At 67.6% G+C, this 22,746-nt stretch overlaps 1 protein-coding gene across 1 annotated transcript in view; it reads left to right on the forward strand.

Moving 5' to 3' along the window:
* The window catches only part of LOC140389490 (tumor protein p63-regulated gene 1-like protein), a 280,775-nt gene that overhangs the window by 184,664 nt on the left and 73,365 nt on the right, over positions 1-22,746 (forward strand). Inside the window, exon 4 of the mRNA XM_072473635.1 lies at positions 7,709-7,865. Within this exon, the coding sequence (XP_072329736.1) occupies positions 7,709-7,865 (157 nt within the window). The remainder of the gene's footprint in view (positions 1-7,708; positions 7,866-22,746) is intronic.

The raw sequence follows: 22,746 nt of genomic DNA on the forward strand, positions 1-22,746 counted from the left end.
GGTCTAAAAGGCCAATTCATACCCACTCCAAGAATTCATCCGCCACTGTAGTGTTGCTGATGGAGTTTGCCCAATCTATATGAAGATTACAGTCACCCATGATTACTGTAACTCCCTTGTTTTCTGCACCTCTAATTTCCTGTTTAATGCCACCCCGACCTTGCCACTACTGTTTGGAGGCCTTATAGACAACTCCCACGAATGTTTTCCATCCCTTGTTGCTTCTTCGCGCCACACAAACTGAATATACATCTAGATTTTCTGGGCCAATCTCCTCTTTCGCTATTTCTCTGATTTTATTTTCACCTAGCAACCGCTCCATTCCTTTTTGCCTGTCCTTCATAAATATTGGATACCTTTGGGTATTTAATTCCCGGTGGCGGCCACCCTGCAGCCATGTCTCCGTAATTGCAATCGCGTCGTACTCGCGTATTCGGGACTGGGTCGTTAAGTGTGTTCAAGGCTGAGATAGAGAGATTTTTAATCAGAAAGGCAATTAGGGGTTCTGGGGATCAGGCGGGAAAGTAGAGTTGAGGATTATATCAGAGAAGCCATTATCTCATTAAATGGCAGAGCAGATTCGATGGGCTGAATGACATATTGCTCCTTAGTCTTATTGTCTTATGGTCTAATTTCAGCTAGTAATTCATCTACCTTCTAGAGGACAGAAAAGGTTTACCAGGGTGTTGCCAGGTATGGAGGGTATTTGCTATGAGGAGAGATTGAATAAACTGGGATTGTTCTCCCGAGAGAGGCGGAGGCTGAGGGCGACCTGATAGAAGTTTATAAAATTATTAGGGATGTAGAGAGGGTGAACAGTGGGAGGCTTTTTCCCAGGACGGAAATGACAATTGCAAGGGGGCACAGGTTCAAGGTGATGGGGGAAAGGTTCAGCAGAGATGTGCGGGGGAAGTTTTTTTTACAGGGGATGGTGGTGGCCTGGAATGTACGGCCAAGTGTGATCCGTTAGCGACCTTTACGACTTATCTGGATAGGCACATGAACAGACGGGGTATAGAGGATACAGGTGGTTGGTCTGGATAGGACACGTGATCGACGCAGGCTTGGAGGGCTGAAGGGCCTGTTCCTGTGCTGTATTGTTCTTTGTTATTGAATGCGCCATTCACTCAGATACAGTGCCTCTCGACTTGTCTTTAAGATTTTTTTTGTACTACGTGTTGCCAGCCCTTGTTTGCTCTGCCTTCCACATTTGCTTTCTACTTTTCTATCTTTCATTTCTACCTTTGCTTTCCACTCCTGTGTCTCCCCACTCAGGTTCCCACCCCCTGCCACTCTAGTTTAACCCCTCCCCCACAGCAGCAGTGAATTTCCCAGTGAAGATAGTAGTGCTGGTCCTGCTGGTGTGCAGACATCCCGCTCGTACAGATCCACCTTCCTCAGAATCGGGCCCAGTGCCTCAGGAACCCAAATCCCTCCCTCCTACCCCATCACTCCAGCCAAGCACACAACACACCTGAAGGGGCTGGTTTAGCATAGTGGGCTCAACAGCTGGCCAGTAATGCATAACAAGGCCAGCAGCACGGTTCAATTCCCGTACCAGCCTCACCGAACAGGTGCCGGAATGCGGCGACTAGGGGCTTTTCACAGTAACTTCATTGAAGCCTACTTGTGATAATAAGCGATTATTATTATTATTATTATTATTATTATTATTATTATTATTATTATTATTATTATTATCTATTCTCCTATTTATGATATCACCAGCACATGATACTGGGAACAACCCTGAGGTCCTGCTTTTTAATTTATTTCCTAGCTCCCTATATTCAACTTTCAGGACCTCATCCCTCTTCTTCCCAACTGTTCACCCTTTCCCTTCAATGTCCTCACTCCCTCCCTCAATCCCCTCACATCCTTCTTTAATTCCCTCACGCCCTCTCTCAAATCCCCTCACTCCCTCTCTCAAATCCCCTCACTCCCTCCCTTGATCCCCTCAATATCCTCACACATTCCCTCGATCTCCTCACCCATTCCCTCAATTTCCTCACCCAATCCTGCAATTCCCTCACCCATTCCCTCGATCTCCTCACCCATTCCCTCGATCTCCTCACCCATTCCCTCGATCTCCTCACCCAATCCTGCAACCCCCTCACCCATTCCCTCGATCTCTCCCATTCCCTCGATCTCTCCCATTCCCTCGATCTCTCCCATTCCCTCGATCTCCTGTCCCATTCCCTCGATCTCCTCACCCATTCCCTCGATTTCCTCACCCAATCCCGCAATCCCCTCACCCATTCTCTCGATCACCTCACCCAAACCCGCAATCCCCTCACCCATTCCCTCGATCTCCTGTCCCATTCCCTCGATCTCCTCACCCATTCTCTCGATCTCCTCACCATTCCCTCAATCTCCTCACCCATTCCCTCGATCACCTCACCCAAACCCGCAATCCCCTCACCCATTCCCTCGATCTCCTGTCCCATTCCCTCGATCTCCTCACCCATTCCCTCAATCTCCTCACCCATTCCCTCGATCTCCTCACCTATTCCCTCGATCTCCTCACCCATTCCCTCGATCTCCTGTCCCATTCCCTCGATCTCCTCACTCAATGCCTCGATCTCCTCACCCATTCCCTCGATCTCCTCACCTATTCCCTCGATCTCCTCACCCATTCCTATTATAACTGTAATAGTTATAGGGGACTCTATAGTCAGGGGCACAGATAGGCGCTTCTGTGGACGTGAAAGAGACTCCAGGATGGTATGTTGCCTCCCTGGTGCCAGGGTCCAGGATGTCTCCGAACGGGTAGAGGGAATCCTGAAGGGGGAGGGCAAACAGGCAGAGGTCGTTGTACATATTGGTACTAACGACATAGGCAGGAAGGGGCATGAGGTCCTGCAGCAGGAGTTCAGGGAGCTAGGCAGAAAGTTAAAAGACAGGACCTCGAGGGTTGTAATCTCGGGATTACTCCCTGTGCCACGTGCCAGTGAGGCTAGAAATAGGAAGATAGAGCAGACAAACACGTGGCTAAACAGCTGGTGTAGGAGGGAGGGTTTCTGTTATCTGGACCACTGGGAGCTCTTCCGGGGCAGGTGTGACCTGTATAAGATGGACGGGTTGCATCTAAACCGGAGAGGCATAAATATCCTGGCCGCGAGGTTTGCTAGTGTCACACGGGAGGGTTTAAACTAGTATGGCAGGGGGGTGGGCACGGGAGCAATAGGTCAGAAGGTGAGAGCATTGAGGGAGAACTCGGGAATAGGGACAGTGTGGCTCTGAGGCAGAGCAGACGGGGAGAAGTTGCTGAACACAGCGGGTCTGGTGGCCTGAAGTGCATATGTTTTAATGCAAGGAGCATTACGGGTAAGGCAGATGAACTTAGAGCTTGGATTACTACTTGGAACTATGATGTTGTTGCCATTACAGAGACCTGGTTGAGGGAAGGGCAGGATTGGCAGCTAAACGTTCCAGGATTTAGATGTTTCAGGCGGGATAGAGGGGGATGTAAAAGGGGAGGCGGAGTTGCGCTACTTGTTCAGGAGAGTATCACAGCTATACAGCGAGAGGACACCCCAGAGGGCAGTGAGGCTATATGGGTAGAGATCAGGAATAAGAAGGGTGCAGTCACAATGTTGGGGGTATACTACAGGCCTCCCAACAGCCAGCGGGAGATAGAGGAGCAGATAGGTAGACAGATTTTGGAAAAGAGTAAAAACAACAGGGTTGTGGTGATGGGAGACTTCAACTTCCCCAATATTGACTGGGACTCACTTAGTGCCAGGGGCTTAGACGGGGCAGAGTTTGTAAGGAGCATCCAGGAGGGCTTCTTAAAACAATATGTAAACAGTCCAACTAGGGAAGGGGCGGTACTGGACCTGGTATTGGGGAATGAGCCCGGCCAGGTGGTAGATGTTTCAGTAGGGGAGCATTTCGGTAACAGTGACCACAATTCAGTAAGTTTTAAAGTACTGGTGGACAAGGATAAGAGTGGTCTGAGGATGAATGTGCTAAATTGGGGGAAGGCTAATTATAACAATATTAGGCGGGAACTGAAGAACATAGATTGGGGGTGGATGTTTGAGGGCAAATCAACATCTGACATGTGGGAGGCTTTCAAGTGTCAGTTGAAAGGAATACAGGACAGGCATGTGTTTGTGAGGAAGAAAGATAAATACGGCAATTTTCGGGAACCTTGGATGACGAGTGATATTGTAGGCCTCGTCAAAAAGAAAAAGGAGGCATTTGTCAGGGCTAAAAGGCTGGGAACAGACGAAGCCTGTGTGGCATATAAGGAAAGTAGGAAGGAACTTAAGCAAGGAGTCAGGAGGGCTAGAAGGGGTCATGAAAAGTCATTGGCAAATAGGGTTAAGGAAAATCCCAAGGCTTTTTACACTTACATAAAAAGCAAGAGGGTAGCCAGGGAAAGGGTTGGCCCACTGAAGGATAGGCAAGGGAATCTATGTGTGGAGCCAGAGGAAATGGGCGAGGTACTAAATGAATACTTTGCATCAGTATTCACCAAAGAGAAGGAATTGGTAGATGTTGAGTCTGGAGAAGGGGGTGTAGATAGCCTGGGTCACATTGTGATCCAAAAAGACGAGGTGTTGGGTGTCTTAAAAAATATTAAGGTAGATAAGTCCCCAGGGCCGGATGGGATCTACCCCAGAATACTGAAGGAGGCTGGAGAGGAAATTGCTGAGGCCTTGACAGAAATCTTTGGATCCACGCTGTCTTCAGGGGATGTCCCGGAGGACTGGAGAATAGCCAATGTTGTTCCTCTGTTTAAGAAGGGTGGCAGGGATAATCCCGGGAACTACAGGCCGGTGAGCCTTACTTCAGTGGTAGGGAAATTACTGGAGAGAATTCTTCGAGACAGGATCTACTCCCATTTGGAAGCAAATGGACGTATTAGTGAGAGGCAGCACGGTTTTGTGAAGGGGAGGTCGTGTCTCACTAACTTGATAGAGTTTTTCGAGGAGGTCACTAAGATGATTGATGCAGGTAGGGCAGTAGATGTTGTCTATATGGACTTCAGTAAGGCCTTTGACAAGGTCCCTCATGGTAGACTAGTACAAAAGGTGAAGTCACACGGGATCAGGGGTGAACTGGCAAGGTGGATACAGAACTGGCTAGGCCATAGAAGGCAGAGGGTAGCAATGGAGGGATGCTTTTCTAATTGGAGGGCTGTGACCAGTGGTGTTCCACAGGGATCAGTGCTGGGACCTTTGCTCTTTGTAGTATATATAAATGATTTGGAGGAAAATGTAACTGGTCTGATTAGTAAGTTTGCAGACGACACAAAGGTTGGTGGAATTGCGGATAGCGATGAGGACTGTCTGAGGATACAGCAGGATTTAGATTGTCTGGAGACTTGGGCGGAGAGATGGCAGATGGAGTTTAACCTGGACAAATGTGAGGTAATGCATTTTGGAAGGGCTAATGCAGGTAGGGAATATACAGTGAATGGTAGAACCCTCAAGAGTATTGAAAGTCAAAGAGATCTAGGAGTACAGGTCCACAGATCACTGAAAGGGGCTACACAGGTGGAGAAGGTAGTCAAGAAGGCATACGGCATGCTTGCCTTCATTGGCCGGGGCATTGAGTATAAGAATTGGCAAGTCATGTTGCAGCTGTATAGAACCTTAGTTAGGCCACACTTGGAGTATAGTGTTCAATTCTGGTCGCCACACTACCAGAAGGATGTGGAGGCTTTAGAGAGGGTGCAGAAGAGATTTACCAGAATGTTGCCTGGTATGGAGGGCATAAGCTATGAGGAGCGATTGAATAAACTCGGTTTGTTCTCACTGGAACGAAGGAGGTTGAGGGGCGACCTGATAGAGGTATACAAAATTATGAGGGGCATAGACAGAGTGGATAGTCAGAGGCTTTTCCCCAGGGTAGAGGGGTCAATTACTAGGGGGCATAGGTTTAAGGTGAGAGGGGCAAAGTTTAGAGTAGATGTACGAGGCAAGTTTTTTACGCAGAGGGTAGTGGGTGCCTGGAACTCACTACCGGAGGAGGTAGTGGAAGCAGGGACGATAGGGACATTTAAGGGGCATCTTGACAAATATATGAATAGGATGGGAATAGAAGGATACGGACCCAGGAAGGGTAGAAGATTGTAGTTTAGTCGGGCAGTATGGTCGGCACGGGCTTGGAGGGCCGAAGGGCCTGTTCCTGTGCTGTACATTTCTTTGTTCTTTGTTCTTTTTTATTCCCTCGATCTCTCCCATTCCCTCGATCTCCTCACCCATTCCCTCGATCTCCTCACCTATTCCCTCGATCTCCTCACCCATTCCCTCGATCTCTCCCATTCCCTTGATCCCCTCACCAATTCAGATCAGATAAACACTGGGTGAGATTCTCCACGCTGAAATCGCGCTTGGCGCGGGGGCGGAGAACGGAGCATCAGGTCCGCGATCGGGTCCGCGGACCGGAGAATCGCCACCAGTGCGTGCGCGCGGTCGATGTGGCGCCGGTCGGGGGCCAATGAAAGAGCCCCCCCCCCATGGCAATTCTCAACCGGCAGCTAGCCGAGTTCCCGCCAGTGTGGTTCCCTCATGGTTCCACCCGGCGGGCACTCGGAGTGGCGGCTGCGGACACAGTCTGCATCCGCCCTGGTGGGGGGGCCGGGGGATCCGTCACCAGGGGGGGGCCCTCCAGGAAGGCCAGGGTTCCATTTGGGCGCCACTGATCGGCGGGCAGGTGCGATCTGGCGGGGGGGGGGGGGCTTATATTGTCGGGGCCGGCCCGCTGTGTGGGTCCACCATGTTGCGCGGGGCCGTCGTCGCAAGCAGTCACTGCGCGTATGCATGGTCTCGCGGCCGGCAGTGCAGGACCCGTATGGGCAGACGGAGCTGCATGGCGTACTCCGGGGTCCTGCTGGACCCTGCAAAACGGAGGATCACTCTGAGCTCTCTCCCGGAAAGTCAGTGATTCGCACCCGTTTTCTCGCGGGCGTGGGGACATAGCCCCATTCTCAGAGAATTCTGCCCACTGTCTCTCTTTTCAGGCTTTTCACAGATCCATGAAACTTCCTGAAGAAGATCAGTGTCTGGTGTCTTAGCAAAATCCATCCCTCAACAAACACGAATGCATGGATAATCTTGCAGTCACTCGGTTCCTGTTGTTGGGAATTCTGCTGTGTTACATTTTCAGGGTATTTGTTGGGTGTAAAACATGTTGGGATATACTGAGGATGTCATGGCCTAGTTCGTTATTTTTGGCGCAGTTTGAGGGAGTAAGCACTATATCTGCCCACTATACCAATCTAATTACTCATCTATTTACAATCCCAGAATCTCAGGATTGTTATGGTGCACACACAGTGCATTTGGCCCATCATGTCGATCATGTCTGCACCTGTTCTCTGAATGAGAGAGTCACCTCGCTCCATTCCCTCACCTTTTCCCGGAACTCTGCACATTCTTCCTTTTGAAAATGAAAATGAATGAATGAAAATCGCTTATTGTCACAAGTAGGCTTCAATGAAGTTACTGTGAAAAGCCCCTAGTCGCCACATACCAGCGCCTGTTCGGGGAGGCTGTTACAGGATCAGCTAACGGTCTAATTCTCTTTTGAATGCTTAAGTTGAACCGACCTCCACCACACTCTTGGGCAGTACATTCCAAATCCTAACTGCTCGCTGTGTGAGAAGGTATCTGCTCTGAGCACCCTCGCGTCCTTCGCTTATTACTTTAAGCCTGTTGTTGGTTGCATTTCCTGCAATGCTGTCTGTTTTTAGCCGGAGAGACGGTAAAGGGGTTCGCCTTCACTGGGATAAACTTCGAGAGGCATCCTTCGTCTCCCGCTGGAACCCTTGGAGTGAAGAAATTCCGTACACAACCTTTGCGGAACACCCAGCCATGAACGCCACGGAAAGGTTCACCAGCCTCTGTAAGGTAAGAGTTGGAGTTGAAGGGGGAGGGTTTTGTCTTGTTCTCGCTGTTGAAGGTCGCTGATGTGCTGTTTGGCTCGGTGTCTGGGAGAAATTCACTGGCTCTCGGAATGAGTGTCTATCCTGGATGGTGTGGGACTGACGACAACATCACAGGATGATCGCAGCCTTTCCTTCCAGCCAATCACACCCTGACCTTGTCCTGGTGGTGAGGATAGATGTTTGGAAGTTGGGTGCGGACAGGATCACGTTCTCTCCAGCCCAATGGAACTCACAGTACAGTCCAACACCTGAACACTGGTCACTCGAGTGAGAGTCCAATCGCCAACCAGGGCCACAAGGAACCAACTGTCAGCAAGCGGCCATGTGGTGAGCGAGGACATCCTTTATCGGGATCTCACCAATGCAAAGCTGTATTAATCAGCTCAATATGTAGAAATATTATTCACTGTGTTCTCCGACTGCCAGTTCCTCTGTATTCTCACTCCCACTGACTCCCTAACAGCAAACACAATCTCGTCCCAACTCTCTGGAACCCAATCCCCTCCCCTCTTCACCCCTCCCCTCGCCACCCCCTCCACTCGCCAACCCTCCCCTCGCCAACCCTCCCCTCGCCAACCCTCCCCTCGCCACCCCTCCCCTCGCCACCCCTCCCCTCGCCACCCCCTCCCCTCGCCAGCCCTCCCCTCGCCACCCCCTCCCCCCTCGCCACCCCTCCCCTCGCCACCCCACCCCTCGCCACCCCTCCCCTCGCCACCCCTCCCCTCGCCACCCCTCTCCTCGCCACCCCACCCCTCGCCACCCCTCCCTCGCCACCCCTCCCCTCGCCACCCCCTCCCCTCGCCACCCCTCCCTCGCCACCCCTCCCTCGCCACCCCTCCCCTCGCCACCCCTCCCCTCGCCACCCCTCCCCTCGCCACCCCTCCCCTCGCCACCCCCACCCCACACCACCCCTCCCCTCGCCACCCCTCCCCTCGCCACCCCTCCCCTCGCCACCCCTCCCTCGCCACCCCTCCCTCGCCACCCCTCCCCTCGCCACCCCACCCCACACCACCCCTCCCCTCGCCACCCCTCCCCTCGCCACCCCTCCCCTCGCCACCCCTCCCCTCTTCACCCCTCCCCTCGCCACCCCTCCACTCGCCAACCCTCCCCTCGCCAACCCTCCCCTCGCCAACCCTCCCCTCGCCACCCCTCCCCTCGCCACCCCCTCTCCTCGCCACCCCTCCCCTCGCCAACCCTCCACTCGCCAACCCTCCCCTCGCCAACCCTCCCCTCGCCAACCCTCCCCTCGCCACCCCTCCCCTCGCCACCCCTCCCCTCGCCACCCCTCCCCTCGCCACCCCTCCCCTCGCCACCCCCTCCCCTCGCCACGCCTCCCCTCGCCACCCCCTCCCCTCGCCACCCCTCCCCTCGCCAACCCACCCCACACCACCCCTCCCCTCGCCACCCCTCTCCTCGCCACCACTCTCCTCGCCACCCCCTCTCCTCGCCACCCCTCTCCTCGCCACCCCTCTCCTCGCCACCCCTCTCCTCGCCACCCCTCCCCTCGCCAACCCTCCCCTCGCCAACCCTCCCCTCACCAACCCTCCCCTCGCCAACCCTCCCCTCGCCACCCCCTCCCCTCGCCACCCCTCCCCTCCTCTCTTCACCCCACCCCTCGCCACCTCTCCACTCGCCAACCCTCCCCTCGCCAACCCTCCCCTCGCCACCCCTCTCCTCGCCACCCCCTCTCCTCGCCACCCCTCTCCTCGCCACCCCTCCCCTCGCCACCCCTCCCCTCGCCACCCCTCCCCTCGCCACCCCTCCCCTCGCCACCCCTCCCCTCGCCACCCCTCCCCTCGCCACCCTCCCCTCGCCACCCCTCCCTCGCCACCCCTCCCCTCGCCACCCCCCCTCCCCCTCGCCACCCCTCCCCTCGCCACCCCTCCCCTCGCCAACCCTCCCCTCGCCCCTCCCTCGCCAACCCTCCCCTCGCCACCCTCCCCTCGCCACCCCTCGCCACCCCCTCCCCTCGCCACCCCTCCCCTCGCCACCACCCCTCCCACCCCCTCCACCTCGCCACCACCCTCGCCACCTCCCTCCCCCCTCCCCTCGCCACCCCTCCCTCCCCTCCTCGCCACCCCTCCCCTCGCCACCCCTCCACTCGCCAACCCTCCCCTCGCCAACCCTCCCCTCGCCCACCCCTCCCCTCGCCACCCCTCCCCTCTCGCCACCCTCCTCCCCCCTCGCCAACCCCTCCCCTCGCCACCCCTCCCCTCGCCACCCTCCCTCGCCAACCCTCCCCTCGCCACCCCTCCCCTCGCCACCCCTCCCCCCTCGCCACCCCTCCCCTCGCCACCCCTCCCCTCGCCACCCCTCCCCTCGCCACCCCTCCCCTCGCCACCCCTCTCCCTCGCCACCCCTCCCCTCGCCACCCCTCTCCCTCGCCACCCCTCCCCTCGCCACCCCTCCCCTCGCCACCACTCCCTCGCCACCCCTCTCCTCCCTCGCCACCCTCTCCTCGCCACCCTCCTCCCCGCCACCCCTCTCCTCGCCACCTCCTCACCCTCCCTCGCCACCCTCTCCCTCGCCAACCCCTCTCCCTCGCCACCCCTCCCCTCGCCACCCCTCTCCCTCGCCAACCCCTCTCCCTCGCCACCCCTCCCCTCGCCACCCCTCCCCTCGCCACCCCTCCCTCCTCGCCACCCCTCCCCTCGCCACCCCCTCCCCCCTCGCCACCCCTCCCTCGCCACCCCTCCCTCGCCACCCCCTCCTCCGCCACCCCTCTCCCCTCGCCACCCCTCCCCTCGCCACCCTCCCTCGCCACCCCTCCCCTCGCCACCCCTCCCCTCGCCACCCCCCCTCGCCCCCTCGCCACCCCTCCCCCCTCCCCCCTCGCCACCCCTCCCCTCGCCACCCCTCCCCTCGCCACCCCTCCCCTCGCCACCCCACCCCCTCGCACCCTCCCCTCGCCACCCCTCCCCTCGCCACCCCTCCCCCTCGCCACCCCTCCCCCTCGCCACCCCTCCCTCGCCACCCCTCCCCTCGCCACCCCTCCCCTCGCCACCCCCTCCCCTCGCCACCCCTCCCCTCGCCACCCCTCCCCTCGCCCACCCCCTCCCCTCGCCACCCCTCGCCACCTCCGCCACCCCTCCCTCGCCACCCCTCCCTCGCCACCCCTCCCCTCGCCACCCCTCCCCTCGCCACCCCTCCCCTCGCCACCCTCCCCTCGCCACCCCTCCCCTCGCCACCCCTCCCCTCGCCACCCCTCCCTCGCCACCCCTCCCCTCGCCACCCCTCCCCTCGCCAACCCCTCCCCTCGCCACCCCTCCCCTCGCCACCCTCCCCTCGCCACCCCTCCCCTCGCCACCCCTCCCCTCGCCACCCCTCCCTCCCCCCTCGCCACCCTCCCTCGCCACCCCTCCCTCGCCACCCCTCCACTCGCCAACCCTCCCCTCGCCAACCCTCCCCTCGCCAACCCTCCCCTCGCCACCCCTCCCCTCGCCACCCCTCCCCTCGCCACCCCTCCTCGCCACCCTCCCTCGCCAACCCTCCCTCGCCAACCCCTCCCCTCGCCAACCCTCCCCTCGCCAACCCTCCCCTCGCCGACCCCCTCCCCTCGCCACCCCTCCCCTCGCCACCCCTCCCCTCGCCACCCCTCCCCTCGCCACCCCTCCCCCTCGCCACCGCCTCCCCTCGCCACCCCTCCCTCGCCACCCCCTCCCCTCGCCAACCACCCCACTCCACCCCTCCCCTCGCCACCCCTCTCCTCGCCACCCCTCCCTCGCCACCCCTCCCCTCGCCACCCTCTCCCTCGCCACCCCTCCCCTCGCCACCCCTCTCCTCGCCACCCCTCTCCTCGCCACCCCCTCCCCTCGCCACCCCTCCCCTCGCCAACCCCTCCCCTCGCCACCCTCCCCTCGCACCCCTCTCCCTCGCCACCCCTCCCCTCCTCTCTCACCCCTCTCCTCGCCACCCTCCCCTCGCCACCCCTCCCCTCGCCACCCCTCCCCTCGCCACCCCTCCTCCTCGCCACCCCTCTCCTCGCCACCCCTCCCTCGCCACCCCTCCCCTCGCCACCCCTCCCCTCGCCACCCCTCCCCTCGCCACCCCTCCCCTCGCCACCCCTCCCCTCTCCCACCCCTCGCCACCCCTCGCCACCCCTCCCCTCCCCTCCCCTCCCTCGCCACCCCCTCCCCTCGCCACCCCCCTCCCCTCGCCACCCTCCCCTCGCCACCCCTCCCTCGCCACCCCCTCCCCTCGCCACCCCTCCCCTCGCCACCCCTCCCCTCGCCACCCCTCCCCTCGCCACCCCTCCCCTCGCCACCCTCCCTCCACCCCTCGCCACCCCTCCCCTCGCCACCCCTCCCCTCGCCACCCCTCCCCTCGCCACCCCTCCCCTCGCCACCCCTCCCCTCGCCACCCCTCCCTCGCCACCCCTCCCCTCGCCACCCCTCCCCTCGCCACCCTCCTCGCCACCCCTCCCTCGCCACCCCTCCCCTCGCCACCCCTCCCCTCGCCACCCCTCCCCTCGCCACCCCTCCCCTCGCCACCCCTCCCCTCGCCACCCCTCCCCTCGCCACCCCTCCCCTCGCCACCCCCCCTCCCCTCGCCACCCCTCCCTCGCCACCCCTCCCCTCGCCACCCCTCCCTCGCCCCCTCCCTCGCCACCCCTCCCTCGCCACCCCTCCCCTCGCCACCCCTCCCCTCGCCACCCTCCCCTCGCCACCCCTCCCCTCGCCACCCCTCCCCTCGCCACCCCTCCCCTCGCCACCCCTCCCCTCGCCACCCCTCCCCTCGCCACCCCTCCCCTCGCCACCCCCTCCCCCCCTCGCCACCCCTCCCCTCGCCACCCTCCCCTCGCCACCCCTCCCCTCGCCACCCCTCCCTCGCCACCCTCCCCTCGACACCCCTCCCCTCGCCAACCCTCCCCTCGCCACCCCTCCCCTCGCCACCCCTCCCCTCCTCTCTTCACCCCACCCCTCGCCACCTCTCCACTCGCCAACCCTCCCCTCGCCAACCCTCCCCTCGCCACCCCTCTCCTCGCCACCCCTCTCCTCGCCACCCCTCCCCTCGCCACCCCTCCCCTCGCCACCCCTCCCCTCGCCACCCCTCCCCTCGCCACCCCCTCCCCTCGCCAACCCTCCCCTCGCCAACCCTCCCCTCGCCAACCCTCCCCTCGCCACCCCTCCCCTCGCCACCCTCCCCTCGCCACCCCTCCCCTCGCCACCCCTCCCCTCGCCACCCCTCCCCTCGCCACCCCTCCCTCGCCACCCCTCCCCTCGCCACCCCTCCCCTCCCCTCGCCACCCCTCCCCTCGCCATCCCTCCCCTCGCCACCCCTCCCTCGCCACCCCTCCCCTCGCCACCCCTCCCCTCGTCACCCCACCCCTCGCCACCCCTCCCCTCGCCACCCCTCCCCTCGCCACCCCTCCCCTCGCCACCCCTCCCTCGCCACCCCTCCCTCGCCACCCCTCCCCTCGCCACCCCTCCCCTCGCCACCCCTCCCCTCGCCACCCCTCCCCTCGCCACCCCTCCCCTCGCCACCCCACCCCACACCACCCCCTCCCCTCGCCACCCCTCCCCTCGCCACCCCTCCCCTCGCCACCCCTCCCCTCGCCACCCCTCCCCTCGCCACCCCTCTCCTCGCCACCCCTCTCCTCGCCACCCCTCTCCTCGCCACCCCCTCTCCCTCGCCACCCCTCCCCTCGCCACCCCTCCCCTCGCCACCCCTCCCCTCGCCACCCCTCCCCTCGCCACCCCTCCCCTCGCCCCTCCCCTCGCCACCCCTCCCCTCGCCACCCCCTCCCCTCGCCACCCCTCCCCTCGCCACCCCTCCCCTCGCCACCCCCTCCCCTCGCCACCCCTCCCCTCGACACCCCTCCCCTCGCCAACCCTCCCTCGCCACCCCTCCCCTCGCCACCCCTCCCCTCCTCTCTTCACCCCACCCCTCGCCACCTCTCCACTCGCCAACCCTCCCCTCGCCAACCCTCCCCTCGCCACCCTCTCCTCGCCACCCCTCTCCTCGCCACCCCTCCCCTCGCCACCCCTCCCCTCGCCACCCCTCCCCTCGCCACCCCTCCCTCGCCAACCCTCCCCTCGCCAACCCTCCCCTCGCCAACCCTCCCCTCGCCACCCCTCCCCTCGCCACCCCTCCCCTCGCCACCCCTCCCCTCGCCACCCCTCCCCTCGCCACCCCTCCCCTCGCCACCCCTCCCCTCGCCACCCCTCCCCTCGCCACCCCTCCCCTCCCCTCGCCACCCCTCCCCTCGCCATCCCTCCCCTCGCCACCCCTCCCCTCCCCTCGCCACCCCTCCCCTCGCCATCCCTCCCCTCGCCACCCCCTCGCCACCCTCCCCTCGCCACCCCTCCCCTCGCCACCCCCTCGTCACCCCACCCCTCGCCACCCCTCCCCTCGCCACCCCTCCCCTCGCCACCCCTCCCCTCGCCACCCCCTCCCTCGCCACCCCCTCCCTCGCCACCCCTCCCTCGCCACCCCTCCCCTCGCCACCCCTCCCCTCGCCACCCCTCCCCTCGCCACCCCTCCCCTCGCCACCCCTCCCCTCGCCACCCCACCCCACACCACCCCTCCCCTCGCCACCCCTCCCCTCGCCACCCCTCCCCTCGCCACCCCTCCCCTCGCCACCCCTCCCCTCGCCACCCCTCTCCTCGCCACCCCTCTCCTCGCCACCCCTCTCCTCGCCACCCCTCTCCTCGCCACCCCTCCCCTCGCCACCCCTCCCCTCGCCACCCCTCCCCTCGCCACCCCTCCCCTCGCCACCCCTCCCCTCGCCACCCCTCCCCTCGTCACCCCACCCCTCGCCACCCCTCCCCTCGCCACCCCTCCCCTCGCCACCCCTCCCCTCGCCACCCCTCCCCTCGCCACCCCTCCCTCGCCACCCCTCCCTCGCCACCCCTCCCTCGCCACCCCTCCCCTCGCCACCCCTCCCCTCGCCACCCCTCCCCTCGCCACCCCTCCCCTCGCCACCCCACCCCACGCCACCCCTCCCCTCGCCACCCCTCCCCTCGCCACCCCTCCCCTCGCCTCGCCACCCCTCCCCTCGCCACCCCTCCCCTCGCCACCCCTCCCCTCGCCACCCCTCCCCTCGCCACCCCTCCCCTCGCCACCCCTCCCCTCGCCACCCCTCCCCCTCGCCACCCCTCCCCTCGCCACCCCTCCCCTCGCCACCCCTCCCCTCGCCACCCCCTCCCCTCGCCACCCCTCCCCTCGCCACCCCTCCCCTCGCCACCCCTCCCCTCGCCACCCCTCCCCTCGCCACCCCTCCCCTCGCCACCCCTCCCCTCGCCACCCCTCCCCTCGCCACCCCTCCCCTCGCCACCCCTCCCCTCGCCACCCCTCCCCTCGCCACCCCTCCCCTCGACACCCCTCCCCTCGACACCCCTCCCCTCGACACCCCTCCCCTCGCCAACCCTCCCCTCGCCACCCCTCCCCTCGCCACCCCTCCCCTCCTCTCTTCACCCCACCCCTCGCCACCTCCCCACTCGCCAACCCTCCCCTCGCCAACCCTCCCCTCGCCACCCCTCTCCTCGCCACCCCTCTCCTCGCCACCCCTCCCCTCGCCAACCCTCCCCTCGCCAACCCTCCCCTCGCCACCCCTCCCTCGCCAACCCTCCCCTCGCCACCCCTCCCCTCGCCACCCCTCCCCTCGCCACCCCTCCCCTCGCCACCCCTCCCCTCGCCACCCCTCCCCTCGCCACCCCTCCCCTCGCCACCCCTCCACTCGCCACCCCTCCCCTCCCCTCGCCACCCCTCCCCTCGCCATCCCCTCCCCTCGCCACCCCTCCCCTCGCCACCCCTCCCCTCGTCACCCCCACCCCTCGCCACCCCCTCCCCTCGCCACCCCTCCCCTCGCCACCCCTCCCCTCGCCACCCCTCCCCTCGCCACCCCTCCCCTCGCCACCCCTCCCCTCGCCACCCCTCCCCTCGCCACCCCTCCCCTCGCCACCCCTCCCCTCGCCACTCCTCCCCTCGCCACCCCCTCCCCTCGCCACCCCCTCCCCTCGCCACCCCTCCCCTCGCCACCCCTCCCTCGCCACCCCTCCCCTCGCCACCCCTCCCTCGCCACCCCTCCCCTCGCCACCCCTCCCCTCGCCACCCCTCCCCTCGCCACCCCTCCCCTCGCCACCCCTCCCCTCGCCACCCCTCCCCTCGCCACCCCTCCCCTCGCCACCCCTCCCCTCGCCACCCCACCCCACACCACCCCTCCCCTCGCCACCCCTCCCCTCGCCACCCCTCCCCTCGCCACCCCTCCCCTCGCCACCCCTCTCCTCGCCACCCCTCTCCTCGCCACCCCCTCTCCTCGCCACCCCTCTCCTCGCCACCCCTCTCCTCGCCACCCCTCTCCTCGCCACCCCCTCCCCTCGCCACCCCCTCCCCTCGCCACCCCTCCCCTCGCCACCCCTCCCTCGCCACCCCTCCCTCGCCACCCCTCCCCTCGCCACCCCTCCCCTCGCCACCCCTCCCCTCGCCACCCCTCCCCTCGCCACCCCTCCCCTCGCCACCCCACCCCACGCCACCCCTCCCCTCGCCACCCCTCCCCTCGCCACCCCTCCCCTCGCCACCCCTCCCCTCGCCACCCCTCCCCTCGCCACCCCTCCCCTCGCCACCCCTGCCCTCGCCACCCCTCCCCTCGCCACCCCTCCCCTCGCCACCCCTCCCCTCGCCACCCCTCCCCTCGCCACCCCTCCCCTCGCCACCCCTCCCCTCGCCACCCCTCCCCTCGCCACCCCTCCCCTCGCCACCCCTCCCCTCGCCACCCCTCCCCTCGCCACCCCTCCCCTCGCCACCCCTCCCCTCGCCACCCCTCCCCTCGCCACCCCTCCCCTCGCCACCCCTCCCCTCGCCACCCCTCCCCTCGACACCCCTCCCCTCGCCACCCCTCCCCTCGCCACCCCTCCCCTCGACACCCCTCCCCTCGCCACCCCTCCCCTCCTCTCTTCACCCCACCCCTCGCCACCTCCCCACTCGCCAACCCTCCCCTCGCCAACCCTCCCCTCGCCACCCCTCTCCTCGCCACCCCTCTCCTCGCCACCCCTCCCCTCGCCACCCCTCCCTCGCCACCCCTCCCCTCGCCACCCCCTCCCCTCGCCACCCCTCCCCTCGCCACCCCTCCCCTCGCCACCCCTCCCCTCGCCAACCCTCCCCTCGCCAACCCTCCCCTCGCCAACCCTCCCCTCGCCACCCCTCCCCTCGCCACCCCTCCCCTCGCCACCCCTCCCCTCGCCACCCCTCCCTCGCCACCCCTCCCCTCGCCACCCCTCCCCTCGCCACCCCTCCCCTCGCCACCCCTCCCCTCGCCACCCCTCCCCTCCCCACCCCTCCCCTCGCCACCCCTCCCCTCCCCTCGCCACCCCTCCCCTCGCCATCCCTCCCCTCGCCACCCCTCCCCTCGCCACCCCTCCCCTCGTCACCCCACCCTCGCCACCCCTCCCCTCGCCACCCCTCCCCTCGCCACCCCCTCCCCTCGCCACCCCTCCCCTCGCCACCCCTCCCCTCGCCACCCCTCCCCTCGCCACCCCTCCCCTCGCCACCCCTCCCCTCGCCACCCCTCCCCTCGCCACCCCTCCCCTCGCCACCCCTCCCCTCGCCACCCCACCCCACACCACCCCTCCCCTCGCCACCCCTCCCCTCGCCACCCCTCCCCTCGCCACCCCTCCCCTCGCCACCCCTCTCCTCGCCACCCCTCTCCTCGCCACCCCTCTCCTCGCCACCCCTCTCCTCGCCACCCCTCCCCTCGCCAACCCTCCCCTCGCCAACCCTCCCCTCGCCACCCCTCCCTCGCCACCCCTCCCTCGCCACCCCTCTCCTCGCCACCCCACCCCTCGCCACCCCTCCCCTCGCCACCCCTCCCCTCGCCACCCCTCTCCTCGCCACCCCACCCCTCGCCACCCCTCCCCTCGCCACCCCTCCCCTCGCCACCCCTCCCCTCGCCACCCCTCCCTCGCCACCCCTCCCTCGCCACCCCTCCCCTCGCCACCCCTCCCCTCGCCACCCCTCCCCTCGCCACCCCTCCCTCGCCACCCCCTCCCTCGCCACCCCTCCCCTCGCCACCCCTCCCCTCGCCACCCCTCCCCTCGCCACCCCTCCCCTCGCCACCCCACCCCACGCCACCCCTCCCCTCGCCACCCCTCCCCTCGCCACCCCTCCCCTCCCCTCGCCACCCCTCCCCTCGCCACCCCTCCCCTCTTCACCCCTCCCCTCGCCACCCCTCCACTCGCCAACCCTCCCCCTCGCCAACCCTCCCCTCGCCAACCCTCCCCTCGCCACCCCTCCCCTCGCCACCCCTCCCCTCGCCACCCCCTCCCCTCGCCACCCCTCTCCTCGCCACCCCTCCCCTCGCCAACCCTCCACTCGCCAACCCTCCCCTCGCCAACCCTCCCCTCGCCACCCCTCCCCTCGCCACCCCTCCCCTCGCCACCCCTCCCCTCGCCACCCCTCCCCTCGCCACGCCTCCCCTCGCCACCCCTCCCCTCGCCACCCCTCCCCTCGCCACCCCTCCCCTCGCCACCCCTCCCCTCGCCAACCCACCCCACACCACCCCTCCCCTCGCCACCCCTCTCCTCGCCACCACTCTCCTCGCCACCCCTCTCCTCGCCACCCCTCTCCTCGCCACCCCTCTCCTCGCCACCCCTCTCCTCGCCACCCCTCTCCTCGCCACCCCTCCCCTCGCCAACCCTCCCATCGCCAACCCTCCCCTCGCCAACCCTCCCCTCGCCACCCCTCCCCACCCCTCCCCTCGCCACCCCTCCCCTCCTCTCTTCACCCCACCCCTCGCCACCTCTCCACTCGCCAACCCTCCCCTCGCCAACCCTCCCCTCGCCACCCCTCTCCTCGCCACCCCTCTCCTCGCCACCCCTCTCCTCGCCACCCCTCCCCTCGCCACCCCTCCCCTCGCCACCCCTCCCCTCGCCACCCCTCCCCCTCGCCACCCCTCCCCTCGCCACCCCTCCCCTCGCCACCCCTCCCCTCGCCAACCCTCCCCTCGCCAACCCTCCCCTCGCCAACCCTCCCCTCGCCACCCCTCCCCTCGCCACCCCTCCCCTCGCCACCCCTCCCCTCGCCACCCCTCCACTCGCCACCCCTCCCCTCCCCTCGCCACCCCTCCCCTCCCCTCGCCACCCCTCCCCTCGCCACCCCTCCCCTCGCCACCCCTCCCCTCGCCACCCCACCCCTCGCCACCCCACCCCTCGCCACCCCTCCCCACCCCTCCCCTCCCCTCGCCACCCCTCCCCTCGCCACCCCCTCCCCTCGCCACCCCTCCCCTCGCCACCCCTCCCCTCGCCACCCCTCCCCTCGCCACCCCCTCCCCTCGCCACCCCTCCCCTCGCCACCCCTCCCCTCGCCACCCCCTCCCCTCGCCACCCCTCCCCTCGCCACCCCTCCCCTCGCCACCCCTCCCCTCGCCACCCCTCCCCTCGCCACCCCTCCCCTCGCCACCCCTCCCCTCGCCACCCCTCCTCGCCACCCCTCCCTCGCCACCCCTCCCCTCGCCACCCCTCCCCTCGCCACCCCTCCCCTCGCCACCCCTCCCCTCGCCACCCCTCCCCTCGCCACCCCACCCCACGCCACCCCTCCCCTCGCCACCCCTCCCCTCGCCACCCCTCCCCTCGCCACCCCTCCCCTCGCCACCCCTCCCCTCGCCACCCCTCCCCTCGCCACCCCTCCCCTCGCCACCCCTCCCCTCGCCACCCCTCCCCTCGCCACCCCCTCCCCTCGCCACCCCTCCCCTCGCCACCCCTCCCCTCGCCACCCCTCCCCTCGCCACCCCTCCCCTCGCCACCCCTCCCCTCGCCACCCCTCCCCTCGCCACCCCTCCCCTCGCCACCCCTCCCCTCGCCACCCCTCCCCTCGCCACCCCTCCCCTCGCCACCCCTCCCCTCGCCACCCCTCCCCTCGACACCCCTCCCCTCGACACCCCTCCCCTCGCCAACCCTCCCCCTCGCCACCCCCTCCCCTCGCCACCCCTCCCCTCCTCTCTTCACCCCACCCCTCGCCACCTCTCCACTCGCCAACCCTCCCCTCGCCAACCCTCCCCTCGCCACCCCTCTCCTCGCCACCCCTCTCCTCCCCTCCCCTCGCCAACCCTCCCCTCGCCACCCCTCCCCTCGCCACCCCTCCCTCCGCCACCCCCTCCCCTCGCCACCCCTCCCCTCGCCACCCCTCCACTCGCCACCCCTCCCCTCCCCTCGCCACCCCTCCCCTCGCCACCCCTCCCCTCGCCACCCTCCCCCTCGCCACCCCTCCCCTCGTCACCCCACCCCTCGCCACCCCTCCCCTCGCCACCCCTCCCCTCGCCACCCCTCCCCTCGCCACCCCTCCCTCGCCACCCCTCCCCTCGCCACCCCCTCCCCTCGCCACCCCTCCCCTCGCCACCCCCTCCCCTCGCCACCCCTCCCCTCGCCACCCCTCCCCTCGCCACCCCTCCCCTCGCCACCCCTCCCCTCGCCACCCCTCCCCTCGCCACCCCTCCCCTCGCCACCCCACCCCACGCCACCCTCCCCTCGCCACCCCTCCCCTCGCCACCCCTCCCTCGCCACCCCTCCCCTCGCCACCCCTCCCCTCGCCACCCCTCCCCTCGCCACCCCCTCCCTCGCCACCCCTCCCCTCGCCACCCCTCCCCTCGCCACCCCCTCCCCTCGCCACCCCTCCCCTCGCCACCCCTCCCCTCGCCACCCCTCCCCTCGCCACCCCTCCCCTCGCCACCCCTCCCCTCGCCACCCCTCCCCTCGCCACCCCTCCCCTCGCCACCCCTCCCCTCGCCACCCCCTCCCCTCGCCACCCCTCCCCTCGCCACCCCTCCCCTCGCCACCCCTCCCCTCGCCACCCCTCCCCTCGCCACCCCTCCCCTCGCCACCCCTCCCCTCGCCACCCCTCCCCTCGCCACCCCCTCCCCTCGCCACCCCTCCCCTCGCCAACCCACGCCACACCACCCCTCCCCTCGCCACCCCTCTCCTCGCCACCCCTCTCCTCGCCACCCCTCTCCTCGCCACCCCTCTCCTCGCCACCCCTCTCCTCGCCACCCCTCTCCTCGCCACCCCTCTCCTCGCCACCCCTCCCCTCGCCAACCCTCCCCTCGCCAACCCTCCCCTCGCCACCCCTCCCTCGCCACCCCCTCCCTCGCCACCCCTCCCTCGCCACCCCTCTCCTCGCCACCCCACCCCTCGCCACCCCTCCCCTCGCCATCCCTCTCCTCGCCACGCCACCCCTCCCCTCGCCACCCCTCCCCTCGCCACCCCTCCCCTCGCCACCCCTCCCCTCGCCACCCCTCCCCTCGCCACCCCTCCCCTCGCCACCCATCCCTCGCCACCCCTCCCTCGCCACCCCCTCCCCTCGCCACCCCTCCCCTCGCCACCCCTCCCCTCGCCACCCCTCCCCTCGCCACCCCTCCCCTCGCCACCCCTCCCCTCGCCACCCCTCCCCTCGCCACCCCACCCCACGCCACCCCTCCCCTCGCCACCCCTCCCCTCGCCACCCCTCCCCTCGCCACCCCTCCCCTCGCCACCCCTCCCCTCGCCACCCCTCCCCTCGCCACCCCTCCCCTCGCCACCCCTCCCCTCGCCACCCCTCCCCTCGCCACCCCTCCCCTCGCCACCCCTCCCCTCGCCACCCCTCCCCTCGCCACCCCCTCCCCTCGCCACCCCTCCCCTCGCCACCCTTCCCCTCGCCACCCCTCCCCTCGCCACCCTTCCCCTCGCCACCCCTCCCCTCGCCACCCCTCCCCTCGCCACCCCTCCCCTCGCCACCCCTCCCCCTCGCCACCCCTCCCCTCGCCACCCCTCCCCTCGCCACCCCTCCCCTCGCCACCACTCCCCTCGCCACCCCACCCCTCGCCTCCCCACCCCCTCGCCACCCCACCCCTCGCCACCCCACCCTTCGCCACCCCACCCTTCGCCACCCCCTCCCCTCGCCACCCTCCCCTCGCCACCCCTCCCCTCGCCACCCCCTCCCCTCGCCACCCCTCCCCTCGCCAACCCTCCCCTCGCCAACCCACCCCTCGCCAATCCTCCCCTCGCCACCCCTCCCCTCCCCACGCCATCCCTCCCCACGCCAACTCTCCCCCTCGCCTACTCTCCCCTCGCCTCCCCTCGCCTCCCCTCGCCACCCCTCGCCTCCCCTCGCCACCCCTCCCCTCGCCACCCCTCCCCTCGCCACCCCTCCCCTCGCCACCCCTCCCCTCGCCACCCCTCCCCTCGCCACCCCTCCCCTCGCCACCCCTCCCCTCGCCACCCCACCCCTCGCCACCCCACCCCTCGCCACCCCTCCCCTCGCCACCCCTCCCCTCGCCACCCCCTCCCTCGCCACCCCTCCCTCGCCACCCCTCCCCTCGCCACCCCTCCCCTCGCCACCCCTCCCCTCGCCACCCCCTCCCCTCGACACCCCTCCCCTCGCCAACCCTCCCCTCGCCACCTCTCCCCTCGCCACCCCTCTCCTCGCCACCCCTCCCCTCGCCAACCCTCCCCTCGCCAACCCTCCCCTCGCCAACCCTCCCCTCGCCACCCCTCCCCTCGCCAACCCTCCCCTCGCCACCCCTCCCTCGCCACCCCTCCCTCGCCACCCCTCCCTCGCCACCCCTCCCTCGCCACCCCTCTCCTCGCCACCCCACCCCTCGCCACCCCTCCCCTCGCCACCCCTCCCCTCGCCACCCCTCCCCTCGCCACCCCACCCCTCGCCACCCCTCCCCTCGCCACCCCTCCCCTCGCCACCCCTCCCCTCGCCACCCCTCCCTCGCCACCCCTCCCTCGCCACCCCTCCCCTCGCCACCCCTCCCCTCGCCACCCCACCCCACACCACCCCTCCCCACGCCACCCCTCCCCTCGCCACCCCTCCCCTCGCCACCCTCCCCTCGCCACCCCTCCCCTCGCCACCCTCCCCTCGACACCCCTCCC

Source organism: Scyliorhinus torazame, chromosome 14 (genome assembly GCF_047496885.1).
Source record: "Scyliorhinus torazame isolate Kashiwa2021f chromosome 14, sScyTor2.1, whole genome shotgun sequence".
NCBI lineage: Eukaryota > Metazoa > Chordata > Chondrichthyes > Carcharhiniformes > Scyliorhinidae > Scyliorhinus > Scyliorhinus torazame.